This window comes from Antechinus flavipes, chromosome 3 (genome assembly GCF_016432865.1).
Source record: "Antechinus flavipes isolate AdamAnt ecotype Samford, QLD, Australia chromosome 3, AdamAnt_v2, whole genome shotgun sequence".
NCBI classification, from domain to species: domain Eukaryota; kingdom Metazoa; phylum Chordata; class Mammalia; order Dasyuromorphia; family Dasyuridae; genus Antechinus; species Antechinus flavipes.
The window spans coordinates 243,118,982-243,139,706 of record NC_067400.1 but is presented as its reverse complement, the minus strand read 5'-3'; the positions used below and the strand labels follow the sequence as shown (position 1 = coordinate 243,139,706).

General features: G+C 31.4%; 1 protein-coding gene across 3 annotated transcripts in view; it reads left to right on the top strand.

Annotated features, from left to right (window-relative positions):
• The window catches only part of SH3BGR (SH3 domain binding glutamate rich protein), a 99,400-nt gene that overhangs the window by 64,942 nt on the left and 13,733 nt on the right, over positions 1–20,725 (top strand). For all 3 annotated transcript variants that reach the window (XR_007951825.1, XR_007951826.1, XM_051984774.1), the window contains exons 4-5: positions 16,580–16,654; positions 17,917–18,009. Coding sequence is in view for 1 of the 3 variants with exons in the window: in XM_051984774.1 (XP_051840734.1) it covers positions 16,580–16,654; positions 17,917–18,009 (168 nt within the window). In the remaining 2 variants the exon portion in view is untranslated. The remainder of the gene's footprint in view (positions 1–16,579; positions 16,655–17,916; positions 18,010–20,725) is intronic.

Below are 20,725 nucleotides of genomic sequence, written 5' to 3'. Positions count from 1 at the left end.
TAACATATGTTTTTGTTAGTTTATTTATAAAATGAGGATAATCATCCTACCTCTCAGGTTTGTCATGAGGATCAAATGTAATATTTGTTAAATGTTTAGCACAGAATCTGGCACATGATAGGTACTTAATAAATGGTTGTTCATTCTTACACATTCCTGTCCATCTTCTGATCTTCAATCTCACATCATTCTTCAACTGCCTATTAGACATCTTGAATTGTTGAATGTATTGTAGACATCTTAAACTCAAAACATCCCAAAGTGAATTCATTAAATTTCTCCCTCTCTTTCCCTTTTCCTAACTTCCCAATTACTATTGAGGGTACTATTATTCTCTCTATTACTCAGGCTCAACTCCTCACTCTCCCCTCTATTCTCATATTCAATTACCGTATATACTCGAGTATAAGCCGACCCGAATATAAGCCGAGGCCCCTAATTTTAACCCCCAAATCTGGGAAAACTTATTATATCAGTAGGTTTAGGTAGCACACCAGTGCCTGCAGAGGAGGAGAGCGGGTGCTGGTATATGTATGTAGAGTGGTTGCCAGCATTAGTATACAGACCGGTTACCGACTGTGATACTACAGGAACAGCCACATCACGTAGCAACGGCTGGCCCTGTACTATCACAGGCGGCACTCGTGCTGTATACTACACAGCAGGGGGGCATTCAAAGGGATATTTACACATGTTGTATCTAGTGACTTGAGGATAAGCCGAGGAGAGGATTTTCTGCCCAAAAATTGGGCAGAAAAACTCGGCATATACTCGAGTATATATGCTAGTTGTAAAATCCTGTCATTTTTACCTTAAGAACATCTCTTGTATAAGCCGTTCTTTGACATAGCAACTATAGTGGTACAGACCCTCATCATCTCATGCCTGGACTTCTGAAATAAGCTAATCTCTCATGACTCCAATTCAACTGTCATTTTTATCTTCCTAAAGTTCATGTCTGGTCATCTCTCCTATTCAGTAAATTCTATTGCCTTCCTATTGCCTCCAGAATCAATACAAAGTGTTCTGTTTGGCTTTTCAATTCTTCAATAATTTTGTTGTTTCCTATTTTTTCAATATTTTTCTTATGCCTTAGTTTTCTTCACATACTCTGTGGTTTTCTTTTATATTACACTTCTTTTATTTTGCTTTTTTTATATTGTACTTCATTTCTCAATGCTGAGCATTTTCTCTGCCGTTCTCCATGCTTGAGATGTTCTCCTTCTAGGTTCACTGGTTTCCTCTCAATTAAATTCCTTTCTTTTGCAAGAAGTCTTTCCAAACTTCCTTAGTCTTAGTACCTTACTTTTGAACTGCCCTTAATTTAGTGTGTGTGTGTGTGTGTGTGTGTGTGTGTGTGTGTGTATCTATCAAATCTATATCTATCTTATTAGTATGCAGTTGTTTGCATGTTATTTAACTTCTTAGATTGTGAGCTTCTTGAGAACTAGGATTATTTATTTCTCTATATTTAGTATAGTGGCTGGGATAGAGTAGACTATAAATGCTTATTGACTTGCCATTGAGGGATCAGGAAAGGCATCATAAAATAGGTATAATACTAATTGAAGGAGTATAGTGGAAAATGTTGAAAATTCTGTTTTGGGATTTAGAAACAAAAGAAGATCAAGGGATTGTAGATTATTAAAAAAAACTCATGAAAAAGTAGTAGGTATACTCTTGTCAAGAAGAGAATTGATAAGTACTGAAAAATATCACAGAAAATGAAATTGACTATATCTCAATGAAGTGGAAATAACCAGTTATTGAAAAAGGAGTTATTTCTAAATCAACTGCATCAGTACTGAAATAGGAGTTATTTCTAAATCAACTGTGTCAGCCAAACCATTGACTCATTATAACAGATCTTCAAGGTAAGCATCAACTTAGGAGGATAAAGCTGAGAAGACACTGTGTCTGTTTACAACAGCCCCATAGTGATTAAAATGGAAAATGAAACAAGGAAAAGGCTGATACGGATAATCCCAGGTTTCTTTGGAAATTAACAAATGTTAATTTGTTACAATATTAAGGCCAACAGAGTATAGAAATGGACTTAACCAGTTTATATTTCCCAAATTGGAGGGAAAAAATAAATTTTTGGAAAGCTTGACATGAGACCTAGTAAAACTAGGACACTGCAAGAACATTTAATGATGGAACTGGAAGAAAGACATCAAGCAGATTAAAAAGTGAAACAGATATGTCAGCATTTCTATAACTATTTTCTGAGATAGTGAAACCAATCCATCATCTCGCATCCTGATGTGTTAAATGTAGAAGTGAAAATAGTTGTATAGAAAATGAAGATGGGAAGAAAAGCTGATCCTGAACTAGAAGAAAAATATTCTGGAGATGAAACAATTTTGAAGTTTTGATTGGTTAATTCTTTTTTGTTTTGTTTTTGCATCTTGCATTAATTTTCATTTTTTTCAATTATCAAGTAATAATTATTCTTCTTCCTACTTGCTTCCTTAGGGATAAAAAACCAAAATCCTGTAAAAATATGTATCATCATGAAAAACAAATTCCAAAATTGTGTTGTCTCATTTTGCATGTTTAACCTATAATCTTCTGTGAGGAGGTGAATAATATTCTTCACCCTTGGTCCTATGGATTCATGGTTGATCATTTTAATGATGATTTGAAAAAGTCTCTTAAAATTTTTCATTTTTACAGGATTGTTACTATTTAGATTGTTCTGGTTTTGTTTATTCAGCATGAGTTAGTCAATAAGCATTTGTTGAATTATCTACTATATGCCATAAATTCATATAAGTCTGTCTATATTTCTTTGAGATTCTTCTTTTCATCAGTACAATTTATAGCAGCACAATTGTATAACGTTACATTTCTCTATTAAAATTTGCTCAGTCATTTCTCAGTTAATGAGCATCTCATTAGTTTCTGGTTATTTGGCATTATAAAAAACATGCTATAAATATAATATTTTTATAAATATAAAATAAAAATAAATGTATAAATTATGAATATAAGTTATAAAATAAATTTATAAGTAAATGTAAATATTTTTGTATATATAATCTTTTTTGAAGCTCTTTGGAGCTGTTGATCTTCTAATAGTATCACTGGTTCTAACAGGAGTCATGTTTTAGTGACTTTTGTGATATAGCTCCATGTGCTCCCCAAATTTTTCAACATTTGTCATCTTACTTTTTTTTGTCAACTTTATCAGTCTGATAGGTGTAATATAGAACCTCTGATTTCTCTAAATAGTGATTTTGTTCATCTTTTCATATGCTATGGAAAGCTTAGATTTCTTCCCTTAAGAACCGTGTTTTCTTATCCTTTGATCATTCTTCAGTTGGGTAATTTCGCATATTCTTATAAATTCGAATCAATTTCTAATATATCTTGGAAATGAGACCTTTACCAGAGAAACTTTCTGCAAAGATATTCCCTCTCCCCTCAGCTAATTATTCCTTTTAATCCTAGCTGTATTAAATTAGTTATGTAAAAACTTTAAAATGTTCTATAATAAAAACTACCATATTTATTTTTTGTGGTCCTTTCTATTTCTTACTTTTGGTTATGAACCCCTTCTCTTGCTATATCTTCACAAGGTAATTTCTTCCTTGTTCCCTTGATTTGTTTATGATGTAACCTTTCAGATATGGGTTATGTATTCATTTGGAACTTATCTTGGTATGTATATGGAATGAGATTTTAGTCTAAACTTGATTTATTTTTTGCTAGACAACTGTCTAGTACTTTTTCCAGCACTTTTTAATAGTGAGTCTATAACCCAGTATCTAGGGCCTTTGGGTTTATCAAAGGGTATCAATTCTTAAAATAGCTGAAAAAAAAAAGAAACTGAATAATCTTATGATTTTAAAAAAATCACAGATTTAAAAAAAAATTATTATTATGGAAGCAATGGAGAAAAAACGAATAATTACAGACTCTATGCCTTATTCTTTCATCTCTCTATAAAGTTTATAGGAATGATCTATACATAAATTAAAGTTTATAAGACATTGACAAAGCTATAAAAAGGGAATGAGCATGCTGCCAAAATCATATTCTTTTTTTTCTTATAGTTTTTTATTTACAAGATATATGCATAGGTGATTTTTCAGTTGCAAATTGACAGTTGCAAATCCTTTTGTTTCAACTTTTTCCTTCCTTCCCCCCCATCCCTTCCCCCAGATGGCAGGTTGACCAATACATATTAAATATGTATACATGTCCAAACAGTTATTTTGATGTATAAAAAGAGTCAGACTTTGAAATAGTGTACAATTAGCCTGTGAAGGAAATCAAAGATGCAGATGGACAAAAATAGAGGAATTGGTAATTCTATGTAGTGGTTCATAATCATCTCCTAGAGTTCTTTCCCTGGGTGTAGCTGGTTCAGTTCATTACTGCTCTATTGGAACTGATTTGGTTCATCTCATTCTTGAAGAGGGCCATGTCCATCAGAATTGATCATCATATAGTATTGTTGTTGAAGTATATAATGATCTTCTGGTTCTGCTCCTTTCACTCAGCATCAGTTCATGTAAGTCTCCCCAGGCCTTTCTGAAATCATCCTTGCTGGTCATTTCTTACAGAACCATAATATTCCATAATGTTCATATACCACGATTTATTCAGCCATTCTCCAATTGGTGGGCATCCACTCAGTTTCCAGTTTCTGGCCACTACAAAGAGGGCTGCCACAAATATTCTTGCACATAGAGATCCCTTTCCCTTCTTTAAAATTTCTTTGGGATGTAAGCCCAGTAGTAACACTGCTGGATCAAAGAATATGCACAGTTTGATAACTTTTTGAGCATAGTTCCAAATTGCTCTCCAGAATGGCTGAATGTATTCACAATTCCACCAACAATGTATCACTGTCCCAGTTTTCCCACATCCCCTGTAACATTGCGCATTATCTTTCCCTGTCATTTTAGCCAATCTGACAGGTGTGTAGTGGTATCTCAGAGTTGTCTTAATTTACATTTCTCTGATTAATAATGACTTGGAGCATCTTTTCATATGGCTAGAAATAGTTTCAATTTTTTCATCTGAGAATTGTCTGTATTTATCAATTGGAGAATGGCTTGATTTCTTATAAATTAGACTCAGTTCTCTATATATTTTGGAAATGAGACCTTTATCAGAACCTTTGACTATAAAAATTTTCCCCAGTTTATTGCTTCCCTTCTAATCTTGTCTGCATTAGTTTTGTTTGTACAAAAACTTTTCAATTTGATATAATCAAAAATTTCTATTTTGTGATCAATAATGATCTTTAATTCTTCTTTGGTCATAAATTCCTTTCTCTTCCACAGGTCCAAGAGGTAAACTATCCTATGTTCTTCCAATTTATTTATAATCTCAGTCTTTATGCCTAGGTCATGAACCCATTTTGACCTTATCTTGGTGTACGGTGTTAAGTGTGGGTCAATGCTTAGTTTCTGCCATACTAATTTCCAATTTTCCCAGCAGTTTTTGTCAAATAATGCATTCTTATCCCAGAAACTGGTGTCTTTGGGTTTGCCAAACACTATATTATTAAAGTTATTGGCTGTTTTGTCCTTTGAACCTAACCTAGTCCATTGATCAACTAGTCTATTTCTTAGCCAATACCAGATGGTTTTAATAATGCTGCTTTATAATATAATTTTAGATCTGGTACAGCTAGATCACCTTCATTTGATTTTTTTTCATTAATTCCCTTGAAATTCTTGACCTTTTGTTTTTCCATATGAACTTTGTTGTTATTTTTTCTAGTTCATCAAAGTACTTTTTGGGGAGTCTGATTGGTATAGCGCGAAATAAATAGATTAGTTTAGGTAGTATTGTCATCTTTATGATACTTGCTCACCCTATCCAAGAGCATTTAATATTTTTCCAATTGGTTAGATCTGACTTTATGTGTGTGGAAAGTGTTTTGTAGTTTTGCTCATATAGTTTCTGATTTTCCCTTGACAGATAGATTCCTAAATATTTTATACTATTGGTAATTACTTTAAATGGAATTTCTCTTTGTAACTCTAACTGTTGGATTTTGTTAGTGATATATAAGAATGTTGATGACTTATGTGGGTTTATTTTGTAACCTGCAACTTTGCTAAAGCTGTGAATTATTTCTAATAGCTTTTTAGTAGAATCTATGGGGTTCTCTAAGTATACCATCATATCATCAGCAAAGAGTGATTATTTGGTTTCCTCATTACCTACTCTAATTCCTTTAATCTCTTTCTCAACTCTTATTGCCAAAGCTAGCATTTCTAATACAATATTGAATAGTGTGATGAGCTTTTTCTTCTCAAAACGCAGCCAGGTGATAAAAGTTCAGATCTTTTATTATCTCCAGTATAGCCCGGTTAGCTTAGAGACCTATCTCTCTGCTTGGTTCCAAGAGCTCTCTCCGAATGTCACCAAATCCAAAGGTCTGGTCCTTCAGCCTCTGCCTCTGCTTTCTTCAGCCTCCAGCCAGCTCCAACTCTTCATGTCATTCCGCTGAAATCTCGACTTGTAGCGTCTTCACTCTGAAGAACTTCGACTGGCCCATTGGCCTATTTATGCTCCTTCCAGAGAGAGGGATTATGGGTTTTCTCCCATAGTGCTCTCTGGCCCAATGACTTCAAGGGAGGTGTGAACTCATTGAACTCCAATGAGTAAAGGTGTGAACACAAGCCTTGTATTGATTAGTTCTACTTAGTACCTTGTTTCAGGTTCTGGCCAAAACATCTTCTTGTAAGATTAGATCAACTCTAATTAGTTAGCAGTTAGTAAGGATTCCAACAGAATAGTAATGGTGATAGTAGGCAACCTTGTTTCACTCCTGATCTTATTGGGAATGGTTGCAGTTTATCCTCATTACATATGATGCTTACTGATGGTTTTAAATAGATGCTACTGATTATTTTAAGGAAAAAGACAATTTATTCCTATATTCTCAAGTGTTTTTAATAGAAATGGATGTTGGATTTTATCAAATGCTTTTTTGGCATCTATTGAGATGATCATATGATTTTTGTTAATTTGGTTATTAATATGGCTAATTATACTAATAGTTTTCCTAATATTGAACCAGCCCTGCATTCCTGGTATAACTCCTACTTGATCATGGTGTATTGTCCTGGTGATCAAAATCATATTCTACAATAGATCTCATCTATGGTCATTCTGATGGAAAGATTCAGAGAATACAAGATACCAGTGTGCTTATTTTTATCCAATTACAGTTGTCTTTTTTAATTTAGTAGAGCAAAACACAGTTTTAGAGCCCTTTTCTAATAAAGTATTTCTCAAACACAGATCAAGTATGTTCAAAATTAATCAATAACTGCAACAATAGAGATATATTGTTCAGTAATATTCTATTAATTTTTAAAACTCTATTGAGAAATTTTGTCTTGACACAGTAAACAGAATGAAAGGAATTGTCACAGGCCATCAAGGTCATCATAATAAAACAAGTATAACTGCATCTGTCAATTGATCATTCAGTCTTTGAAGTTTTGAAGACTTGTAATCAGCTGACAGGTGGCAAAACTGGAGAGGATGACAAAGGACTAATGTGTGGATGCAGATGGACTCAGAGCAATCACTATATTATTAGGCTTACAGTTTTGAGGATAATGTGATTTTTTTGTGTCCTCAGTGCCCTTACATAGGAGATATCTGGGTGCATAATAATCTCATACTGAAAGGAGAGCTCTATGTATTGTGCTCAGGGCTGAAATGTAGTTTCAATTACTAAAAAGAATGTGTAGATTCAGCCCCAAGGCTACCAGTCAGATAGTAAGAGAAATAAAACAAGTGTGTGGAAGAAAATAAAAGGCAAATTGGGCTTAGAACAAATTTTGGGAAACCCTTGTACAAGTGTTAATTCAAAGCATTCAGGTGTCGAAAATAGATGGTTCAACAATGAAATGAAATGAACCGTATGTAGCTGTATTTTTCCCAGAGTTCTTAGTTTGTCATTTTCTTTGCCCTGAAGACATTTCCTGCTTCAAGTGTATTAGTTTGAAATGAAATGAAAATCCTGTTTAAATTCCATTTTGACTTTTTCTTTTATGTGTATGGAATAGGAGGGAATACACTTTTAGTCCCAGTGCTATAGATGAGACTGAGTAGCTCAGAAATGTGGGAACTGAGATTTGCTATTGCTCCTAAAGTCTTCTGGTATCCAAGCAAAGACCTAGGTAGTAATGAAGTGATACAAGAGAAGGACAGTGGAAAAAAGTTTAGGACTGATGGGGGTGGGGAGGAGAATTTCCCCAAAGAAATTGTAACTCTAGATATGAAATCTATTCTCTCAGCATTTGCTGAAGAAATTTCTGTGGGTCCTAAAATGGACAATTCCTTTCCTTTTTGTCCCCTTCTTAGGAAAAGGTTTGAAGTAAAAGAATTTGATCCACACTATAGTGAATCCTGCAAATTGGAGTTTGAAATCCTCCCACAATTTTCTTTGGTGTTTGCACAATCAATACTGATTGTTTCTATAATTCACATAATATTTAAAAAATATGTGGATGTAAGTGCCTTGATTAAGGAAAGAAGAGTTCAAACATATGTTGGGAGCTTGAAGAGTGGAATAAGAGGAAGTTCTCATTTATTTATTTATTTTGCTATTTTGAAGAGCAAATTGCAAATTATAATTTATCTATCTCTCCATAAAAATCTAGGAACTAATTGCAGTTTGTAGGTGGAAAAAGAATATAATATATTCTCTTATCTGCAAATTAGTTAGTTATTTGTAGGAATATCTCTTTTCTATAAGTAAGAAAAAACAGGAAATGAGCTGGTTCAGATAAATACATATTACCTGTTCCAGCACCACCATGTGGAATTTGAATACCTACCATGCAAACCATTTATTAAATACTCATCTGTTTTCACTCTGGTTGTCATTTTCTATATTCTTTTGGCTCTCTTTCTTAAATTGTATTATTTTACACTTACTCATATTATCAATTCATATGATACTATAATAATTATTACATTTATGTGCTACAATTTGTTTAAACACTCATCAGGCACATACTTTCCTTACAGCTTTTTGCTATTACTAACAGTATAGCTGGCAATAGTTTTGGAATTAAAGTTCTTTTTCTTACTATTAATAATAAACTCTTTGCAGAATAAACTCAATAATTGGATCATTGGGTCAAAAAGTATGAACAATTTAGTAACTTTTCTTCTGTCTTCCCATAGAGCTCCAAAATTTAATACTTTCATCTTTTATCACCTTCGTCAGTTTGATAAGTAAAAGATAATATATCTTAGGGTTTTTATTTGCATTTATTTGATTTTATTAATGATTTTGTTTGTAAACATTTTGTTGGGGTTTTTAATAAATTTAGATGATTATTAATAGTTTGAATTTTAAAATAATCCTTATTGTTTGCCTAATTACACATTTATCATATAAATTTGTGCTTTTTTCCATATTAATTTTGGATGTAAAATATTTTAGTGAAATGTTTAAATGAAAGTTTATTCATGTTCTAAAAATACTGGGTTAGTATATAAGCTTATTTATAAAATTTATATTAATTATATTATTGTATAATTACATTATAAAAATTTATTTAAAATCTTATAAAGAAGAATAACAAATAATTGATATAAACAGTATTGTCTTATGGAACAGAGAGAAGCAATAAAAAGATTAAGCAATTTAAAGAAAGGTTGGGAAGACAGTCAAATAAGCAAAGACATCCTCAAAGAATTTGTGATGAAAATGGAAGAAACACAGCAAACAGAATTAAATTGGAAAGGATTTGTAAAAAACATTACAAACTTTCTTCCTTCAAAGACAATAGAATCACCACATTTGGAATATAACACCAAAATTTCAGATACAGGAGATTAAAATATCACAAAGGAAGCAATGATGGGAAAAGCAGCCAGGTTATTTCAAGTATATGTAGAAAATCTTTGTAGTGGAAAGGATATAATTATGTGGGCACTGAGAGAATGATTTCTAAGACATTCAAAGGAGAACATGCAGGAAAAAAAAAGATGTGAAGAAAAGACATTCAAAGGAGAAGATGCAGAAAAAAAAAGATGTGAAGAAATCCCAGATGATATTAATGTTGAAAAAAGGCACCTGAGAGAACAGCTCAATTCAGTTTTCAGGATTCCCATCTTCCTATGTATATGTGAATAAAGAACATTCTTGATTAAAGTATTATGAACGATAAGTAGGCTGTCTCAAATGATATTCAATAATAATCACATTTTTACAATTAACCTGAAAGATGTAGGGAATAAAAAAATTTCTATTATGCTTATTGTTTGTTAATTTTGAAAAAAATATATGATTTGGTGGAACAAGTCAATGCCTCATAAGCTGTTTAATGATATGTCTCTAATTCAAACATAAAATCATTCAAGATTCCATAGAAGATAAGAAAATAGAAATAGTTGTGTTCAGTGATCTAATTACAAACAAAACATGAAACATACAATTAGGAGATACATAGTTCCTAAATATATTTAACATTATGAGAGAGGAGATCATTAAGTTTAAGAGCGATTCCCTATGACAAGGTCTTCCAAGTGCTCCTGTTTAGCATGACATTTTGATTCCAACCGCATATTGGTTATGTTGCCATTGACAAGTCAATTTTTTCAGTGCCTCAGGAAAATCTCCAAAACTAAGTTACAAATAAATTGTCGATTTATATTGGTAGAGGGAGGGAGTTTCTACATTGGTGGTTCCCCCATCCATAAAAATAATAGCCTGAATCAAATAAAAAATTGTGTTGGTGATAAATTTATTCTTTATTCACTTTTTTGCCATGACATCTTTATTTAGATGATCTATTCATTGGAAATTTATTGTAAAATAGGGAGTAAGCTGCACAAAATTTTACTATAATGTCTCTTCGTATTCTAAGAACACTGAAAAGCATTTTTATCCACCCCAAGCACCACATGGACATAAAGGCACATTTTTTCAATAGTAATTTTATAGTCAGTGTTGCTGTTTCAGAAAGAAGACAATGGAGAAGTGGGTAGGTATGGTCATGGTAAATCATAAAACAAAGACCTCTGAGAAGAAATGATAATAAAGGTTGTCAATATATATTTGTTTGGTAGAAAATGATAAATTAGTCATGTGTCAAGACAAGGCGTTGGTGTATAGCCAAAGGGCTCTGCTGATCCCTTAGGATATTGGGAAAAAGCAAAGAAAGTTTTCAAGCATGTTGCTTGTATCCCCTGGGATGAACATGGAAAAACATGAACAAGAAATACACATGATAGACATGAATTATAGTCGGCATCATTTGAACAGCATTCCTGAATTACTGATTATAGATCCATTTGAACAGAATGGGTTTATAGTATAAGGCAGGACTTCTTAAAACTTTTTCCACTTGCAACTGCTTTGCACCTGAGAAATTTATATGTGACCTCAAGTATATAGGTATATAAAATAGGTATACAAGTCAAACATTTGCTCATAATAAATCATAATTTTGTGACCTATATATTCAGTTATGAGACCCCATATGGTGTTACAATCCACAGTTTAGGAAGCTTTGGTCTAAGGTGTGGGTTTCAGTCATTTTCAGCCAAACGATCATCTTGTTTTCCTAGGCATTATTAAGTAGAGAATCTTTTCCCTAGTAGTTTGTATTGTTGTCTGTATTTTTCAAATAAAAAAAATTAAAAAAAAAGTTTTGACCTTCAAATTTTATCCCTGTCTTTTCTTTCTTCCCCTTCCCTGAGATAGTAAGCAGTTAGATATAGATTATATATGTACAGTTATGCAAAACATTTCCATATCAGTCATTTGTACAAAAATATTCAAATAGGAGAAAAATAAGAAAATGAAAAGTAGCATGATTCTGTCTATATTCAACCAATGTTATTTCTTTCTTGGAGGTAGACAGTATGCTTCATTAGTCCTTTGGGATTGTCTTGGATCATTGTGTTGCTGAGAATAATTGAATCATTCACAATTCTTGAGTAAAAAATGCTTTTGTTACTGTGTGCAATGTTCTCCTGATTCTTTTCACTTCACTATGCATCTGGTTATGTACATCTTTCCAGGTTTTTCTGAAATGTTCCTCTTTATCATGTCTTATTGCACAATAATGTTTTACTACAATCATATACTATGACTTGTTTAGTTATTCCCCCAAAATTGGAAATCCCTTTGATTTCCCATTCCTAGTTACCACAAAAGGAGCTGCTATAAATATTTTTGTATAAATAGGCATTTTCCTTTTTTTTTGGTATATCTTTGGGATATAGATCTAGTAGTGATATTGTTGGATCAAAAGGTATGTACAATTTTATAGCACTTTCGCCATAGTTCCACATTTCTCTTTAGAATGGTTGGGTCATTTTACAGCTCCATCAACAGTGTATTAGTGTCTCAGTTTTTCCACATTCCTTCAAACATCCAACATTTTCCTTTTTTGTCACTTTAACTAATCTGCTAGGTGTGAGGTGGTACCACAGAGCTGTTTTAATTTGCATTTCTTTGATCAATAGTGATTTAAAGCATATTTTCATATAATTGTTGATTCTTTTGATTTCTTTGTTAAAAAATTGCCTATTTCATATTCTTTGATCATTTATTGATTGGAAAAATACTTGTATTTTTATAAATTTGACTCAGTTTTCTATGTAATTGAGACACTATGTATTGGAGACACTTCTTGCAGAAATCAACCCCCCGCAGTTTTCTGCTTTCCTAATAATTTTGGTTGCATTGGTTTTGTTTGTGTAAAAACTTTTTAATTTTATATAATCAAAATTATATATTTTATATTTTGTAATGCTATCTCTTCCTTGATCCTAAATTATTCCCTAATACCTACATTTGACATATAAACTATTCAATGCTCTCTACTTTGCTTATAGTAGCAACATTTATATGTAAAAAACATACCTCTTTTGACATATGGTATGAGATCTTCATCTAGATCTAGTTTCTGCCATATTGTTTTCCAGTTTTCCACGGAGGTTTTTGTCAAATAATGAGTTTTGTTCCAAAACTTTGGATCTTTGGGTTTATCATACACTACATTACTATGGTTATTTACTATAATGTAATTTGTACTTAATCTATACCACTGGTATCCATTACTTTATTTCTTAGCTAATACTAGATTATTTTTATAATTATCCCTTTATAATACATTTTGAGATCTTTAACATTTTCTTTCACATTTTAATTGATTTTATTGAGTTTTAAAAATTCCAAATGAATTTTGTTATTATTTTTTCTAGCTTTATACAATAACTTTTGATAGTTGATTGGTGTGATTTTGAATAAATGGATTAATTTAAATAGAAGTGTCATTTTTGTTATATTGGCTTAGTTTACTCATGAGCAATTAATATTTTCCCCATTGTTTAGATCTGATTTTATTTGTGGAAAAAGCATTTTATAGTTGTGTTCACATAGTTCTTGGGTTTGTTTTGGTAGATAGACTTCCAAATATTTTATATTGTTTACAGTTATTTTAAATGGAATTTCTCTTTCTAGCTGGTGGACTTCGTTGGTAATATATAAAAATGCTGATGATTTTGTGGATTTATTTAATATTCTGCAATTTTGCTAAAGTTGTTAATTTCTAGCAGTTTTTTAGCTGAGGCTCTTGGATTCTCTAAGTATATCATCATATCATCTGTAAAGAGCAAGAGTTTTGTTCCTCATTGCCATTGTAATTCATTTAATTTTTTTTCTCATTGCTATAGCTAGCATTTCTAGTATAGTAAATAATAGAAGTGATAATGGGCATCCTTGCTTTACCCCTGATTCTATTGGGAAAGATTCTATCTTATTCTTATTTCAATAGTGCTTACTGATAGATTTAGGTAGATATTACATATTATTTTAAAGAAAGTTCCATTTATTCCCATGCTCTTTAATGTCTTCAATAAAAATGGGTACTGCATTTTATCAATGGCCTTTTTTTTTTTTTTTTTTTTTTTGGTGTCTACTGAGATAATATAATTTCTATTGGTTTCCTTATTGATATGGTCAATTATGCTGATAGTTTTCTCAATATTGAGCTAGCTCTGGATATTTGGTATAAATCCCACCTGATCAGAGTATATGATCCTTGTGATATATTGCTATTATCTTTTTTTCTGGTATTTCATTTAAATTTTTTTGCTTCAATGTTCATTAAAGAAATTAGTCTACAATTTTCTTTCTCTATTTTGGCTCTTCCTGGTTAAGGTATCATACTGTCATAAAAAAAAATTGACAAGATTCCTTCTATTTTTCCAAATAGTTTATATAGTATTGAAATTAATTATTATTTAAATGTTTGGTAGAATCCACTTGTAAATTCATTTGCCTCTGGAGATTTTTTCTTAGAGAATTCCTCACGGCTTGTTCAATTTTTTTTTTCTAAAATGGATTTAGTTAAGTGTTTTATTTCCTCTTTTGTTAATTTGGATAATTTACATTTTTGTAAATACTCATCCACTTTGATTTGATTGTCAGATTTATTGGCATATAGTTGGTCAGAATACCTCCTAATTATGTTATTTTCTCTTCATTGGTGGTCATCCTTTTTATTTTTCATACTGGTAATTTGCTTTTCTTCTTTTCTTTTTCTAATCAAATTAGCCAAAGGTCTTTTTGTGGGTTCTGTCACTCCAGAATCCATTTAGAGAATTTAATGTTGTTTCTATGAGAAATTGGGAGAGCTCAGACAACTTCCTGATTCCTTATCTCATCTTCAGTATTCTTTACTTTTAAAGAACTGTCTAGGTTTTAAAGTATGAAATCTTGTAAGATTCTCATAAGATAGTTCACTTATAAGATTTTGAATTTTTTTGACAGTTGCTCCTTTTTTTTTTTTTTCCTGTTCCTTCTAAGCTTTTATCTATTTGATATTCATTTGATAATTACAAATATTTATTTATCTGACCTGGCTGGTTTATTTCAAATTTGCTTATTATTCTAAAATCTTATTTAAGAGGGTTTTTAAGGTGATTTTTTTGCTTTGGTTCAGACATTACCTTTCATTTTAGAAATAGATTTGACTATGGGAAGAGCTGTTTTTCAGTGTTTTTCAATTAAATTAAATATAAATACTCAAGACACTATATTGGAATTAAAATAGTAAATTGACAACCTCTCTCCTTAAAGACCTTAAATTCTCTTGGGGGAGGTAATAAAACACATGTCATAAGGGATATAAAGCAAAATATTATGGGATAAAGGAAAGATATAGAAGAGAAAATGAGCTAGAACAATTTGAAGGTAAAAATAATCCATTCATTTTGAGGATTACTTTGAGGAGGCTTTTTATTTTATCCCTCTTTTATTATTCAGTTGAAAGAAAGAGGAAATGGAAGTATCATATAGTAAATAAATAATAGTAATATTAAATAATAAAATAAAATAATAAATATAGTAAGTAAATAAATAACAAAATAATTCAAGTGACTCAGTTTTATAGAATTGTTCATAATAATCTAGTGTAAAATAAATTATAGTTAACACCCCAAAACTAAGAGTAAAAATAGACACCTGGTTAGATGCACAAACTCATAATCAACTGATTGTACTTCACACTTATTAATTACATTAAATTATTGCAGATCAATTAAAAAACCCTTTTCATTCATATTATTTATTCTAACCAAACTAAAATGGCCACTGCATTGGTTTATACTATGTGCATGATTAGCATTGAAAAAAAAATCAGTGATGAAATGTTTGTTGTGTTGTTTGTCTACCTTATTATTTATAGAAACCCTTGAACTATTTAGTGGAACTAAGGGTTCCATGGGACAAAATTTTGACAAATGATATTTTAAAGCTGAGGGCACTTTCCTTTTTATTGTTTTAAATATATATTCATTACCTTATGCTTGAAAATTATTAAGCTAGAGATGAAAAACTGGGTACAAATTCAGTTGACTTTTAAAAGACTGTTACCTTGTTATATAATCATCACAATGACAAAATGTGTTTCCTGAGTATCATGTGAATGTGCATTATGGATATGTCTTTAAACTAAATTGAAAAATGGATCAGTTGTTTTGAATTGGTTAAACATAATCTTTCGTGGTTTTCCCCATATATAAAAAATGAATTGTAATATGAATTATAATGAATTATAATAGTTCATTGCCAGTTTTGTGTTGAGGTTTGTAAGCCAGTATAAATCTTCTAGGTCAGAGAGTACTCAAAAGTGTTTTGTGGATACTGACAATTCTCTTAATCAAATTGTACCAAAATAAAATAGAGGAGAAAAAGAGCAATACTTAATTATGTATATGTTTTAATATGTATCAATGACTTCTCAGTTTTGTGGCATATTTCTAGGTCTAGAAAGAGCATGATGTAATAAAAATAGCAATAAGTATAGACTAAATTCCTGTATGCCTACTAAGTAGATCTATGAGTTGTAGCAAATCATTTTACCCCTGCTATTTCAATTTCCTTGCAAAATATGGATAATAACTATAATACTTATCTATCATCTAGCACTTTTATGATGAAATAACATGATAAAAGTAAAAATATTTTGAAAAAATATTAAATGCTATATAAATGTAAGGTATTAATATTCCTTTTTAGAGTTTTCCTTATTTTCAAGTGTTCTTGGTTTTATTTGTGATGCAGGTGACAGAAACAACTGAGGAAACATCAACTGTTCCGAATGGTGAACTTGTGGAAGGGGAACAGAATACTGCAGAAGTAATGCTTTTTTTGTACCCTCTCTCCCAAGCCTCAGTCTTTTCAGAAACTCTTATCCTAATCTTTTTATTTATTCAATTTCAAAAATTTCTGTAGTTGTGATGTTTCTAACCAAACTGGTTTCTTGGACCATATCAGTTTTCCAAAGATTTATTTCCTTGTCTTCAGGATTTCCTGAACTATCTTAGGATAACCTCATTTAAAGTCCTGAAAACTCTTTTTACCCTTGATTTATCTTCTCTGATCTGCTTGATTTGATTAAAATAAGTACAGTGGCTTAGTTTTCTATCTGGTAAAGTTTTAACATCTCCACATATTACTTTAGACAAAAATATGGGCACTTGTATATTGTCCCACTCCCATCTATACTCCTGTTCATACATTCAGAAGGCTATGTGTTCCAGAACTCCAAGGCAGAGGCTTCCATCATCCCCTTTCATGAACTGTGAAACCTGGGCAAGTTAGTTAACTTCTTATTCCTAGAGGTGCCTCTGAATAAGTTTTAGAACAAATGCTGACTTGCAATGACAAAGGGATTTTCCTCATCAGGACTACCTTGCATCAATGAAATAAAAAACCAGATAATAAAAAATACAAATAGTTTCCTAGGACAAAGAACTATGTACTCTGTCTCAGGTAGAAACTATGTACTTTACCTGAAACGTAATGATTAAGAAGAAAAGATTTAATTTTAGCCAGATAATCCTTTATGCCTGGAAACTATTTATTTAGTTACCAGTTCCCAAGATCTTCTCTGGCATGATATGCAAATCAAGTTGAGACAAAACAAAAGTAAGTAGAGGAGGTAAGACCCGCAGGCCAAATTCCTTCCTTTGTTACATATTTCTGTCAGCAGCAAAATTCCCTAGTTTTTTGGTGATATATTTTAGACAGAAAAAACTTTACTGTCATCCTAATCATATAATAAATGAGAACAGAACATTTCTCAAATAAGGGAAGGGGCATGCCACGAAATACAGTTTTCTGGTTTCTTAATTAAGTGTAACTATTCTGTATTGAGAAAGAAAAGATCAATGAATTGGGCATGCAACTAAACAAGTTAGGAAAAGAGCAAATTAAAAGCTTCCAATTAAATATCAAATTAGAAATCTTAAAATCAGTGGTGAAATTAATAAAATTAAAAGTAAGAAAACTATCAAACTAATAATAAAACTAAGAGTTGATTTTATGGAAAAAACACCCAACAAAATGACAAACCTTTGATTAATTTGATAACTATACTGTGTGTTTCCTTTGTTCAGGGAACAGACAGTGCTGAAGTAAGTGATAAAAATGAGGTGCCAAAAGAAGGCACAGAAGATGTAGACAATACTCCTGAATCAGAAGTAAAACAGGCAAGTGGTTTCCCTTTCCCCATTTTTAATTTTCATTTTAAAAATTCATATTGATATGGGGCTATCAAATAGTTTTTAATTTTTAAAACTTTATTTTCTGTTAGGTCTATGAATTCTTTCAAATTTGGATGCTGCTTATTGAGAAATTGTAGTAAATTAGAATATCTAGGGTTTCTGTGTTGATTATATAATCCCAGTTCTGACTTGAAACTGAGGATTGTGTTTCATGGTGATATATACCTTACTAATTTCAACGTGAACTAGATCTTACTTTCAGCACGTACACTGGCACTTCCCTTCCTTTCTATCCTCTCCTAACCAAAAACCAAATATGTGGAGTTTGGTTTGTATAAAACTTAAGCATAGTCTACAGTTATATTGTTAGTATCATAGGTAAAGAAACCATGATTAAAGGTGAGATTTTTGTAAATTTTGACGTGTATATTTCAGTAATTATTCAGTAGAGTCAACTGTCTATCTAGCTGAGTGTCAAAGTAAATCTAGAAGATTGTTACATGCTTTATTTTATTTTATTTTTGTGCTAGATTTCTAAATTCATTGAAATAGACAAGTTTTAGTGAAGTGACTCCCTCTGCCACTATAATTTTATAATTATAAAGAGAAGAAAATACACTTGTATTTTTATAAAGTAATTTTATAGTCCTTAGAGTTGTCTGGGGACACTGAAATTTAAGTGACTTGTTTAGGGTCACACAACTTGTGATTATCAGAAGGAAGATCATTCTGAACCAAGGTAGTTTTTGACATTGGTAAAATTACCAAGAGTAGTGTACAGAAGAAAAAATATCTCAGACTGCCATTATTAAGCAAAAACCATTATAAATGTCTGAACATGATAGAACAAAAAAGAGACTAATGAGTTTGTTTCCCTCTGATTAGAGAAGGTGGAAGGTAGATAGTGATGAGGTCCTCTCAAATTCTGTACTTGAGGAGATTGTCAGTGATGACCATCTCATCATTTCCACCTGTCTGCATTTTTTGTACTTCATTGTTAGGTGACATAGTGGATAGAGTACTGGGCCTTGAGTCAGGAAGACCCAAGTTTAAATCCAGATTTAAGATACTTACTAGTTGTGTCTTCCTGAACAAAACACTAACCTTGTTTTTGCTTCAATTTCTTCAACTCTAAAATGGGAATAATAATAGTACCTTCCTTGAAGATCTGTTATATTACATGAGATGATATTTTTGAAAATGTTTATTGTATTTGATAGAATGCATTGTATGTTTACTGGCTATCCATCTATTCCCATATCAAAGTGTAAGCTTTCTCTTTAGGCAGAAAAGTGTATATACTATATGTAACTAGCTGATTAAAACATTTTGTTTGTCATGTTGTTTTGAATGGAAAAGACTCCATATCCAAACAAATTGCAAAAATATTGTACATCAGTTGGGATGTCCAATCTATATTATCTTTCCTCTCTCCCATTAATCTCCTTCACTTTTTTGTGGATGTATTGGTGTCAGGTTTAGTCCTTTGTTTCCTACCGTGAACATCTAGTGAAAAGATATTGTAGGGGATAAACATAATGGATTAAATTTTGGAGGAGGATTCTGGTTGGAAGGATAGAAGGATAATTATGTTCCTAAATATAATAAATATCTAAATATTATATTCTAAATATAAATCCACTACATTATTATATAAAAAATATATGAGACAACTTGTTGTCCATTGTGATATGACATATTGTTTTGTATTATTTATTCCAAATGTCATCTTTTTTTTTTTTTTTTGTAAATGAAGAATAATCAAAGAATTACTGGCCTAAAAAATTTCTCATACTGCTTAGCTTATAAATAGATTTATTCCCTTCCCTTGCCACTTTCATTTTCTCCTCCCCTTTCTTTTATCTCAAGGTAATTTCCCTAGCTTTCCCTCTTCTCCCTACTCCCCCTTTCAGCTTCCTTACATATCTTTTCCCATAAGACTATGAGCTTCTTGGGAAGAGACACTATCCAGGATTTCTTTCTTTGTACCACCAGAGTATAGCGCAGTGCCTAGCAAATAGTAGGCACTTATTAAATGTTTATTGATTGAATGATTTGCAAAGCTTCTTGTCATTTAATCATAAATCATTAAAGCATTGAGAGGTTAAACAATTTGCTTAAGGTCTCACAACCAGTATGTATGAGATATGGGACTTGAATTTATACATTCCTGACTCTAAGATCTGCTCCCTAAAAAAAAAAAAAAAAGAAGAAAAAAAAAGAAATGCTCTAATTATACCAATCTTCAAAGGAAAAACCAGGAAGAAGCTCCTTGCAAAAAAAGACTAAAATGAAATACCCATAAGATAATTCTGCCAAATTTTAAAATAACAAATTCTTCCTAAGTGAAAAAAATTTCAAAACATAACTATTATAGAAAATAATATAACACCATAGTGAGTCACTTCCATTCAAATCATTTATATTACTAGTCTTTATAGCTGTCATTCCCATCCTTCTAAATCCTGCCTCCAATATCGTTATTATCAGTAGCTTTCAATTAACAGATTATTCTTTTATGATCAGATATTTAAATAACTATTAGTTCTTCACTGAGAATTACTCAAACTAAGACTATCAGTAACTATTTTAACAAATTATTCCTAACTAACTACTATCAGCCAAGGCCCCTCAGAAATATACAGCGGGGTTTCTGAATGATATTATTTATTAGTAAATACATTTAAATTTGATTAAATAT